Below are 12,805 nucleotides of genomic sequence, written 5' to 3'. Positions count from 1 at the left end.
CTATCTGGAGCCCCAGAAGGTATCCGAGGCGCAGAGGGACTATCGCACACTACCGCCTCTTCAACGCCCGGCGAATTCACCTCCGGGGCCCGGACTTCGCCACCTTGTTCTTCTTCTTCTTCCATTTCTTTCACTTCTCTCCCTTCTCGTCTCTCCTTCTTTTCCCTCCGTTTCTTTCTATCTCGAGGCGAAGGAGGCACGCACCACGTGCCTACTTGAAAAATCAGCGCGGTTACCGAGGGCCCTAATTAATTTACATAGCGCTCGCGGAGAGCAAAAGGCGGGGGCAAGGGGAGGGAGGGGGGGATTCCTCACGGGTCTACTACCCGTGTTACTCTGAATTAATGTTGCCGATCGAACGCGAAGCTGTTAATCTTGTTAACAGCTGCAACGCTCGCCAAGGCGCGAATGGAGTTTCTTTAATCAGAGGAGCCCGTTTCTGCGGGACGGAAGTCGTTGGCGTCGATAACTTTCCGGAAATTGGATCCCGTCCAATCGATAACGGACGGGAAAGCTAAGAGAAATGATCGAGAATGGAAACGACAGTGCGATTCTAGTAATGCTTCTACACAGTTCCTTTAATTAACGTTACGATATTTATATATCTCTAAAACAAAGCTAAGAGAATCAGTATAGAATTGATAAGAGTATCAAAATTGTATTCTCCATAATGTCAATTAGTTAGTTTTAAATCCACTAGAAATAGAAGACAAACGAGATAGATGAACGATGATAATTAATAAATAACGTAATTAATATTGCTAAGCAGTCCGAGATATATATTATTTCTATCTTGATTTCCTTTAACTTATTGTTAGTTTCTTCTTAATTATCGTCATAAGTCAGTTATGATACTCCATTTCACACAAAAGAAGACAAAATCCAAAACTCTAAGCATGCATATCTTGAATTCCGCGAAAGCGGCGAGGCGGGGAGTGACGAAGGAGGACCTTATGGGCACGAGAACTCCCAGATATCGGAACAGATCGGGGTGCTCAGTTGGGAGTCCCCTCGGCGCGAAGAGATCCGAGCCTCGACAATGAATACCTATTAAAACGGTGTGAACAATGCGCTGCGGGTTAGGTCGCTGCGTCTTTCGCGCGCGTGCGAGTCTGGTTCTGCGGTATCGCAGCAGCAGCAGCAGCAGCAGCAGCAATGACCAGCATAGCAACGCAAGCGGCAGCAACGGGCAGCAACAAGAGCGCTAAGTAGAAGGGCCCGGGCCGCAACCCTCGCGCGCGCGGGCCCCCGGTGATATACTGCGAGATCCGCGATATCGCGCGGAGCGGAGGTAACCGGCAGCAAGTAACGCACGTACACAAACGGACGTACCAGCATCACGGAGAAGGAGGCGTCCTCCTCCGCGCGTTCAATCCGGATTCGTGCCCGTGCATTACCTTGCATACGCTATTGCGCCCTGGTACATTTGCCATCTCTCGCTTCCTCCATCACGCTCACTCGGAAGACGGGGATCGGCCCGGCCGGGCCGTTCCCGACCATCGACCGCGCCGTGTGATGCCCACCTCTTCCGCTAATGGACTCTTTCCCACCCGTTCCTCCTGCGTTTGCCGCTCTCTCTTTCGAAGGAAACGCCGTCGCGTAGTGGCATTTAGCGCGACAGTCATACGTCTAGTTAATTGACCCTATTTACAGAATCAAAAGCTCTGGCTTTTCCCCGAAGAATTAAAGAATTTTTGGATACGAAGCAAGAAGAATTGTGGCAATTAAGTATAACAAATAACGGTTCAATACTATATTAGTATTAATATCATGTTTTCTTGCATAAAAATTGATAGTTATTTTTTTTATCGTTAGTATCAATCATATTTTTTGATAGAATTCGTGAGTAACTATTTAAAAAAATGCCAGACCTTCGATAAAAATGTTTTCCTAACGCGAGCGTGAAATGGGCCGTTTTTCGCGCTTGTTTTGAGTGCATGAGCAAAACGATCCATTTCTCCACTAGTTGAAAAATAGAGCCATTTCTCAACTAGTGGAGAAATGAAATTGTAAAACAAGCGCGAAAAGCGGCCCGAAAAACTCGCTTCGCTCGTGCGACCAACTTCACACTTTCAGAATCGACCACTTTTCCCACTAGTTGTACAATATACTATTTACATCCTGCATTCATAGATTTTGGAAAAAAGAACCAAAATTTTAATTTCAATAAATTATATAAATATTCTAGAAATAGGAATTACTTTTTATAAAAGTCAAATGGTTGTCCCATTTGAATATAAAGTATGATGATTAAGAACGATGGCATCGAAAAGTAGAGATTGTGATCAAGAATTTGAAAGAATAGTAATATAAATCCATTCGCTATGTTTACTTTAAATACATCTTGATATTATTGATTGATTTAAATAAATTTTATAAGAGAATCATACCTTGAACTTATTGCATGATAGTCATTGTACTTTCGTACAAAAAATGTCTAGCATTTATACTATAACGTTAACAATTATTTAAACTAATTATTATAAAGAGACATGCAAAGCGAACGTATCATCTCTAAAATCTCGTATCATTGTATTAAGAAGTTTACAGAATAAATAATCCTTTTCCATTAACTGACGGAGATACGCTTTAAATGGTACTAATGCGACTCCTCTTAACGCCAAAGAAAGTGAGAAGTGGATGCGAAGACAATCTTATTCTTTTTTTCCTATCCTGGTAACTCCGACGTAAAATCAAAGAGCTCGATTTCGCGTTGGCGCAGGAGTCACTTTGCTCGTCGCGAGATTGGAAACAAGGGACGAAAGCACGGTGGCGGATAATGGTAGAGGAAGAAGACGAGAGAGCGTCTACCATTATTCCGCGGTGATTCTTCGATTGGCCCTACCTGATTGCGATTGCAGATGAGATTGCACACCCGTGGTGCAGGAAGGCGTTCTCTCGCTCAAGTTGCATAATTTCTGCATTGCAGCCGAACATATTACTCACGGAAGCGTATATTACTCACGGGAATCAGTTATTTTTCTCTCTTTGGACACAAAATATAATAAAAAAATCTCTTCGTCTCAAAAGATTCTTAAATATGAACTAGAATTGACTATCATATAATGTATCTCGTTATTTTATTTATTTAAATACATTCATTTTTAGCAGTAGTATTTCAGCCATACAGATTCAATTAATACTTAAAATACTTTTAATTTATATTTTAATTTATACTTTTCTCTGTAAATTCTTATTACGCGGATAAAATTGTACTTGATAATTTAAAGACTATTTTTTGCATTCGAATAAAAGATCTAATTTCGATACTTATTCCCGTGCAATGTATAACAAAACATGATTTTGATATTAAGCTATCAATGGTCAATGGATTACAAAAGAATGATGGGCAAGTTTATGGACCGCGCATTGTTTCCGGATCATATTGTCTTGAAAATGTAACGAGTATCTCGCGTGCTGGCAAAAGATCATGGATTGTATTGTAATGGGGGCTCATAGCTATAAGATATTTGTCCAAATTCTACGTATTTCAGCTATCATTTATGCACAGGTGGTGATAATTAATTAATAAATTGAAATAATCTATTACCAGCTTCAGGTAGATTTAACATAATTGTTACAGCGTATAACTAATAATTAACCAATGCGCGTAATATGTTTCTTGAACACAAATCGTCAAATGACTTAGAACAATATAATTATTTAATTTAAATTGGATTTAATTCCTGTGGATGTGCGTTGTACATTTTATAATTATGAGAATTGTACGTACACACTATGTACTTGGGGAAAACTTAGATACGCGACATATACGCGATGAATTGCGATAATACACGTGCGACGTAACTCTGAATACTTACCTTGAAAGTAGCTCTTGGTGCGGAGGTAGCTTACGCTGAGTCTGAGGATACTCAGTCGATCCAGCTTACTGAGGATATTTTGCTCGAAAGGAAGTAATGATGCCAGCGTATCAAGTTCGGCATTTAATCGCTCTCGATGCCGCTTGCTGGGATTCGACTTTGTTACCCCGTCTTTCTGTGGTGGTTTTAAGCTGCAATGAGACAAATACATCCTTATGTAATATGTATATAAATTTTGATAAAGTGAAAGAAAAGAGAGAGCGAGAGAAATTAGGTATTTTAGAGACATTTTCTTTGACAAATGTTATATGTTAAAAATAGAAAAGATTTTGGAGATTAAATAAATAACAATATACTTGGAATAATCTTGTATTAGTCTTTAACTAAAGTTTTAAAGCTTATAATTAGTCAAAAATTATTTAAAGATCTCTTCAAGTGTATATTGCATAAATAACTTAAATTGACAATGTATTAAAAATCGAAGTGCTCATTTCGGAGCAAAAGAACTTAGAACTGCAGAGTGAAGAAAACAACTAAAAAAGATCGACTTCGAATATACTTCTGTAAAGTATAATCAGTTTTCACGAGAAATGCCGTTCAGCGGAGATTGCAAATAAAAATGCAGCGGAGCGCCGCTCTAAGTGTCCAGAAGTTGCAGCTCGTTGCAGCCTGCTAAAAATAAAGCTGTTGCAACGCTCGGCAATCAACGATCTTGCTGGTCCGTGGCGATGAGGGGTTCAATAACCAGCGGGCTTTTGTTCCGAGTTCCATGACTAGGGGATTAACTTTAATAATCAATTCGCGGAGGAACGCGGCGGCACGCCGACCGTTATGTGTATACGCGGATTTACATTTTACTCTTCATTACTGGAATCAGCGTGCGCGCTTCGCGAATCGTTAACAACAGGCGGGCCGTGTCCCGCGGGATTTCGATAATTAAAAGTTGCCGGTGTGCCAGCCGGACTGATTGACACCCTGCCGACACGTATGCGCCTTTGACTTCGCCAATTCGGAGTGTCTTTAGGCGAAGAGGGTGTCTTAACGCATGCCAGGCTCGTAACTTGAAGTATTTACGCCGCGCCGGCAAGCGGGGCCATTCGATTCGGTGTAAGTTGTGCGAGTTATTTAGTAGTTATGACAGTGGTAACTGACAGGTACGGCTACCACATGATGGCCCGATTAGCCAACGTTGACGTAAACATTTTATAGAAATATATAATTCGTCAAATATCGCGCTTGAGAAGCAAACTATATTGATCTTCAAAAGTATAAGAATGTTATCTTTTCTTGTTTGCAAGAGGAATAAATTTATACAACGCAAGATACATGAGAAGTTATTTATCGTGAGCAAAGTTAGATTATTTTTTATTTATGAGATATTTCGTTAATTAACAAAACGACCTTTTAGAATTTAAAGTGTTAAAAAGTTTCAAATCTTATAACTTTTTAAAATACGCATACTAATGGGAAAAATGGGGAGAAGTGATGCCGCAATTTGAAAAATTAATATGCAAACTTCATTTTTAAGCAACGCGCTGTCTGCTTAATTAAAACGCTCGCTATGAATATGGAAGCCATTGGCGTGCATCGTAACAGTTAACATGACATGGAATCTCATCACAATGAAATGCTTACGAAATTAACATTGCAACTCGGAGAGCACACTCCAGAGTTAACAATAATGTGTGACTTTAATACACAGAAGATATTGTATATCAGAACCCAAATCCTCAATTGTAAAAATTTTACGTCCAAAGTTAAATGCCTTATTGGAAGTTGTAATCTTAATTAAGCCGTAAAAAACGAAGTCGCGAATCCATGTGATGATTCTCCCTATAAAAACGTAGGGCACTCTATAATTTTAAGTTCCTTTGTTCCAAAACAAAAGTTTCGATTTTTATTTTCGGTCACGAATATTTTCTTTTCTTTTTTAGCCGCATGACCCAATACTCTCGCTACGCTTAATGCACCGTAAGTCACATCGTTAACGACGTGACTTTTGTGGATTCTCCGACGGCGCCATTGACTATCCATGGAATTAATATGTAAAATCAAATTTTACGCATCTGGCTCCGAACTGTTTGTTTAATTGAAGCGCTCGCCATGGGAAACGGCGACCATGACGTTACGAGACGAGTATGGAATACTCTCGAATACCCCGTCAAAGACACCGCGCTGCCGCGCGATGGCCATTCTCGCGCAGGCCTATACTTAGGAATAATTATTATTCTTACACGGTATATACATATATTTAACAGCCTTTGTACGGCCTTTGCGCGGCCTTTACTTGCGCTGCCCCCAAGGAGCTCGCCAAGGCTGCGCAAAAAAAATAAAAAGAAAACGAAATGGACACGTCGGAATGGTTCGCGGGCAGGACCAGTTCTTATCGCGGGTTATTAAGAAAATAGTGTTAATGAGATGTCACTGTGAGCTCTGCCGCTCCTAGAGACGCCTTGAGACTGACGTCTCTTGTTTCCCGACTTTTGCATCCATGTATCTTATGTTACGCTATACATTCTGCTCGCGAGAGAAGTCCAGTGTATAAGTAAATACAAAAACATGTTATGAGAAAATTTCGAATTCCAGAAATTATTTTTAGTAAAATTATTAATAATTAATTTATTTATTTATTTAAAAAAGGATTTTAAAACGTATAAGTTTTATATCTATTTCAGATATTAGGTTTGATAAACATACATATACCTACGTATAATTCTCGCAATAACAAATAATTTTATAAAAATATAATTTTTCTTTATATTACGTTATTTTCACGTTTTTGTAACATTTTTATACATTTTTTACCGTTAAATTTTAAATAGATAGAATCTTTAAAAAGCGTAATAATTTCAATAATGACGCTATAAACTTCACTGTAAAAAAGAATATATTATAATATTAAGATATTAGAGAATAACGAGGTGTTGATACTCAAATTGATCATTTAACCATATGTAAGCAGTATATCGTCAACGTATACGATATTAAATCGCCCGCGATCAGTATAGATCGCCTCAAGTAGAGAAATTATCTTATACCCTAACAGACTCTAACAGGTCGAGAAAATACCGAGAATTTCTTTTTATTCCTCGAAAGAGACATACATTTGATATCAAGATGGACTCGTCAAAAATAAGTTCTATTCATAAATTCATTGAGAATTTTTAATTATAGCTTGAAAATAAATGTAGTTTTATTGCATGATTAAGTAAGTGTTATTAATATTTAGAATTTTATAATAGCATTGGCTGAAAGAAATTCAGAATAAATTCTATAAATTTCAATATTTTATAATTTTATAACCATATCAATACCCCATTCCTCTTATTCTATGCTCTAATATCTGTGCTTGAAAGAGCAGTTCCGAAGCCGCCTGTAAGTTCATTTTTAGAAGCATGTGGGTCCAATGGACCCGACGAAGGGGACGTAGGGTTAACACCGGACCTACGCAGCCGTGGTGCCGCGCCTGCCCCGTTCACGGGACCAGTAATTAGCTTTGTTTTATCGAGGAGGAGGAGGAGGAGGAGGAGGATGGTGAGGAGGGTGAGGAGGTAGGAAAATGAACGTCCGGTGTGAAACACTAATAGCATTCGAATAGGATTATTCCTCGCGGACCTCCGTCACTCCTCATCCCGGATAATGGATTTGGTGTCGTCTAATAATTAATAGAGTGCTTCTTGGCGCGGCCGCTTGTCGCGCGGTATATGGCCGACAATCCCATTCATCACGCTTTCTAACCCCTAAGCATTTTAATTAACATCGCTTTTTCAGGGCGTACGCTGCGCTTACCATTTTCGAAGATTCGCGGCTTCGAGGATAATAATAGTATTTTTATTCTCCAAAAATTACATTTTGTGAATCATCGGTTAAAGAATATTGTAAGATACATGAAAAATTGTGATTCTTTGTTAATTAAAATATAATTTCTTTCACAAATTTAATTTCTGAATCTCATTACCTATATAACTGAAAATTAGGAATTAGAAAGAAAAGCGACGCGGAATTCTTAACCAATTTTAATTTTGAATTATATAAGTAATACAAAATGGCTATTATGTTATGCTATTCTTCGGGCACCAAGAAATAATCGTTTACTCCGTTATACTTTTATAAACAATAAAAAGACTAAACAAAATAAATTTATACACATATTTTTACGTATTATCTGTATGCAGATTTAGCTAATTAGATGCAAGCGTTCTAATTGCATCATTAGTGTCGAGATTATTCAAGATTATCGAAGTGACATGAAAGTACCTAACGCGACTCGACCAGTCTTGCATAACGCAAAGCTTATACTTACGCATGTATACATTCTATAGAAAGCGTTTATAAAAGTGAAAAATCGTGCGAACTTATAACTGCGTATGGTATAACCATGGACGTACCATAACCGTGTGTACGATCTTCAGAATAGCCACCTCAGAAATACAAACGAGGTCTGACGCTATGCCATTATCTGTAGGTGCACGGTAACTATACCTCAATGACAGATGGATAAAAAAATTATAGATCCGAAGGAACACTGCGACACGCGTCCTGCCTGAAGAATACACGCCGTTATGCAATTGATCGCTTATTCAGTTACTTAAGAAAAAAATGCCGTTTACACAGATTATTATAATTAATTAAGCTACCGCGAAATCCAGTCCGGACCGTGAATGGCATTTTCTCTCATTAATTGTATATCTAAATCAACCCTGTTTCACTTATTATTGATATTTATTCATCGTTGCTGTTTGCAGCAGAAATTTGTTCTACGTTTCGTACTTGCTAACTTATATCGAGAACGGAGTAAATCCACCCCTTTGAAACATGAATTTCGATTCGGTGTATCATTTTATTTTCATACGTATACCTCACGCGAGTGAAGTGAACGCTTCAACGGGACGGATCCGAACAAAACTTGAAGTTCGGTCGTTGCATTTAGCGCCAGACACGTGGCATGAAACGTATAAGAGAATAACGGCTCGATTATTTCATCTTGAGCGCTTATCGATTATTTCGATCGAGCTGTCGAGGTGACGCATGATTTTGACCAGGCCAGAGGTAGGCCAGGTGATAACGTGTCAAGTCCTCGCGCGTCCCCCCCCCTCCCGATAATCCACGCGCATAATGCATTTGGAGCATTAGACCAGTTGCGTAGATGCGTATCGACTCCGCGAACCGTGACACTGTAACGCACTCGAAACATACTGTGTATACTTCAGACTCCGCTTAATGGCAGGGCAATGTTGCCGCGGTCGTTAAGGGAAAGGTCTCCCGGCAATTTTCATCCTGGATCACCGCCAGGGTAATTTTCAATGACGTTTTCCTGGAGAGACAGGTTCACCGACTTTTCGAAGAAAATCGCGCGAGGGACTTCGTGCCGGCAAAAACGCATTCCAGTGTTATATTCGAACTGAATGCGTTTTTTTTTTGCGAATCCAAGAGGAAAAGCGAATGTCGTGAAAAGCAATGCAAGTTATATTTGATCAACATAATTAGAGATTTATTTAAAATTCTCCATATTTTTAAGGCGTTATTATTTATTTATATTTGCATTAAAATTTTTCACGATTTAAATAGACTTGATGGTTTCGATTTGTCATTGTAATTTACGTAAAATTAAATTAAAATCTTTGATAAAAAAATAATGCGTATATATAATAATTAGATAAAAATAAGCTAGATGATAATTTTCCTGAGTATTTGCAAGTGCCAAAAAACGTAATGAGTGCCCGATTGTTCGATTAGGAATTATAAATTAGTCGCATTCTCTCGTCGACTAATTCCGTAAACGACTGACTGATTAGAATTAAATAACATGAGTTACAAGGTGGCGCGTTCAGACGGTCGGAAGCTCTCACCGCACGCCATCCTCGAATCCATCAGGCGGGTAAATCCCAGTCAAGGTTGCCTCGGTGCTCGCATTAAAGCCTGTTTTGTGCACTGCCATCCTCTGTGCGCGCGCCCGCGCGCGCGCGAAAAGCGGAAGACGAGTGGACAAAGAATGGCCGATGACTCGGGACTATGATAGGTTGATATAATCTTTTAAAGAGACCAAATAAAATCACGCGGAGAGAACAATCGAGAGAAAAAAAGATGTCAGCTGCACTGAGAGGAAATATTTAGAAAACTCTCTATAAAATTTCTCATTTATTTAATTTTTCTATCGCCGAAATTTAAACACCTGTACAGAAAGATTGAAGAAAAAAACAAAACTTATTCTTGACATTTTAAAATAAGTAGATAATCACGTTATGTACACTTATTCTTCTCTCTTCTATCTATTTATCTCTTTTACTTTCATTAGTTGATCTCTTAATCTATTGAACTATCTTTTCGTATACCTAATTTTTCAATTATCCTCGTATATATATCTCTTCGAGATATATTCAATACATGTTACAGTCACAATGATGTAGTATTATTAGCTGCATTTGCTTATGTGTATTCGCCGACGCTATTCCACGCCGAGGGCAAGAACGAGGGGTTGGTCGTTGGAACGAAACCAGGAGATGCGCAGGCGCTATCGAGGGTGGGTCCACTATGGATTTTCGAGGGTAGATACACCGCCGGTCGAGTTCCGGGGTGGCAGACAGCATGGGGTAGCAATGGAAGCTCCCACCACCACGGGAGGGATGGTCACCCCGATAGCCGCGTACGCGAGGGTGATATATACCCCTCAAAGAGAGCGCGAGAAGGGTGGAGGGAAAAAGCCTACCTGCGGGAGTGCTCGGCTTCGACCTTGGACCGATCCCTTCTCACGCGAGAGAGAGGCGATGGCAGCTAAAATGGAGCACGTTGTGTCTGTCGTTGCCGAAAGATGGATTGTAAATAGAATAGCGCGTTCGCGGCTAGTTGGCCTGTATACCCTGTATACGATTAGTGCATCGAGTACTTAATTTAGGCGAGAGAAAAAAAGGCGCTCTGTCATTGAGATAATCACATATAGTCTACCAATGAATAATAGACGAGGCCTCGAATGACGCACATAAGAATTGTATTATTATAGTTTTCCAAGGGAAAGTAATGCTATAATAGGTTTTATTATAATTTGTATATATAGTTTTAAGCTATAATGTAGTAAATTGTTGGAATTATAATAGTTATTCCTTGATGATATCGTCATCTTCGAAACATTTTATGTAAAGTTAATAGTATTCTAGGGCTCAAATCATGATTAAATATTTTATCGATATTATAATCTTAAATTAGCATACGGACGAAAAGAGCAAGAAGCTCTTCGCGTGTGTGTTTATTGATTAATCTAAAATAAATTATGCATGCTGAAATGTCTCCATCGCAGTTAATTACATTTTACGCGTCACCGGCTTTTCGTATTCCGTGAGAGAGACGGAGAACCGATTTTATCGAATCAGATCCCGCGGGACGATATCGTTAGGTATCGGTCACGTGGCCGAAAAATTATGACTTGCTTTACCGTGGATAATGGCTCAGGTGCTTTTCAGGCGTCCGTTCGCGATAATTACATTTTAATGGAAAAGTGAAAATTTCGTTCCACCGGAAGTGACACGCGCCGCCGACTGTCCCCATCGTCTAAAAAAAATATCCGATTGCATATTCACGTAATAATAAATAGGGCCTCAGAAGTTATCGTATGCATTCCAACTTCAAAATGTATTTTTATTCACATTTTTACTATTAGATATGTCAATTCTTTACAAAAAAAATCAAAAGGCAAAGCTATTACACAATATTGATCCTGATGGCGATAAGTACTAAATAATGCCTCAGGTAATAAGTTTCCTATTATTTTTTTCGAATTTATTTCTCCAGAACAAATTTTTATAGAAAAATTGTATATAGATATTTATTGATGTTAAATTTTCGTGTCGTTACTTGTGTCGTTCCACCGGAGCGACAAATCGCGAGTGAGTACCTATTCCTTGTCTAAAACTGTCGTAAAAGCGAGCGACACGCGTGAATACCGTAACACAATTGTCGCGGCCTATTACGACAGCCATTTAACGGTCCGTAACTGACAGATCCAACGCGATGAGACGGGGCATTGAATCTAATAAGCGACTATCTCCAGCGCGATCTGGAGGCCGGTAACAATACGTTGAATATACACAGCTGCATCCGTTTACCCGGTTCGGAAAGATTCTCCCAGCGTTCAACTATGCCGCGTTGAACCCGTTTAAGAAAAACACTGCACATTACGGTAAAAACGCTTAACCCCGCTGGAAAATAAAAATTACGAGCAACCGCTATAAATTACCGCTGCCATGTAAGTATCCTTCATCACGCCACAGGGGGCAAAAGAATGTCGAAAAAAACATATCCTCGTTATCATATCGCGATGTGCTATCTGCGAGCAAAGTTGACATTAATCCTGTATTAAAAATCAATTATATGCAAATAAAGTACACCTTATTATTTGAACATACTAATATAGACATTATTTTTCGAAATTTCACATTTCTCTTATAAATATGAATACTATTTCTGTAACAATTATGCGAAAATTCAAATAAAATATATAAATATTAAATATAATAGTTTCATCGCACGATATATCCAAAAAAGCTGTCTATTATATTCATGTTAATTTATAAATTAATTCGAGGATTTCAAAAAGTGTAAAAACTAACTCCTGAAAATTCACGCGTTATTATTATTTTTCTCTGGAAAACTGTTTACTTCCTTCCTTACTTCACACAAATAAGGTAAGGCTACTTAAGAGTTTCTCGCGTTTCGCGAATAAAAAGAGTAGGCACGTATAACTAACTATGTGAGAGAGAGGATGGGCCTGCTAATGAGTAACGAGTACTCTTAATAAATTGCGAAAATTGCTATTTACCTAGCTCCGCAAAATCATTTCTCGCGGGTCAACCATGCGTGGTGCGTGAAAACGCATTCCACGTATCGTTAGCAGCGCAGATCCCGTTTCCAGTCCACATAACGCAAATTATTCCGCGGAGGTTTATTTCACGCGTATACATTTCATCGCGAAAAATTCGCAAACTCCGAAATTA

At 38.9% G+C, this 12,805-nt stretch overlaps 1 protein-coding gene across 2 annotated transcripts in view; it reads right to left on the bottom strand.

Moving 5' to 3' along the window:
* The window catches only part of Ss (aryl hydrocarbon receptor spineless), a 202,071-nt gene that overhangs the window by 120,216 nt on the left and 69,050 nt on the right, over positions 1 to 12,805 (bottom strand). For both annotated transcript variants that reach the window (XM_071783139.1, XM_071783138.1), the window contains exon 2: positions 3,822 to 4,012. In XM_071783139.1, the coding sequence (XP_071639240.1) occupies positions 3,822 to 4,012 (191 nt within the window). The remainder of the gene's footprint in view (positions 1 to 3,821; positions 4,013 to 12,805) is intronic.

This window comes from Temnothorax longispinosus, chromosome 7 (assembly GCF_030848805.1).
Source record: "Temnothorax longispinosus isolate EJ_2023e chromosome 7, Tlon_JGU_v1, whole genome shotgun sequence".
NCBI lineage: Eukaryota > Metazoa > Arthropoda > Insecta > Hymenoptera > Formicidae > Temnothorax > Temnothorax longispinosus.
The sequence above is the reverse complement of the archived record's forward strand: the minus strand, read 5'-3'. Positions and strand labels throughout refer to the sequence as shown.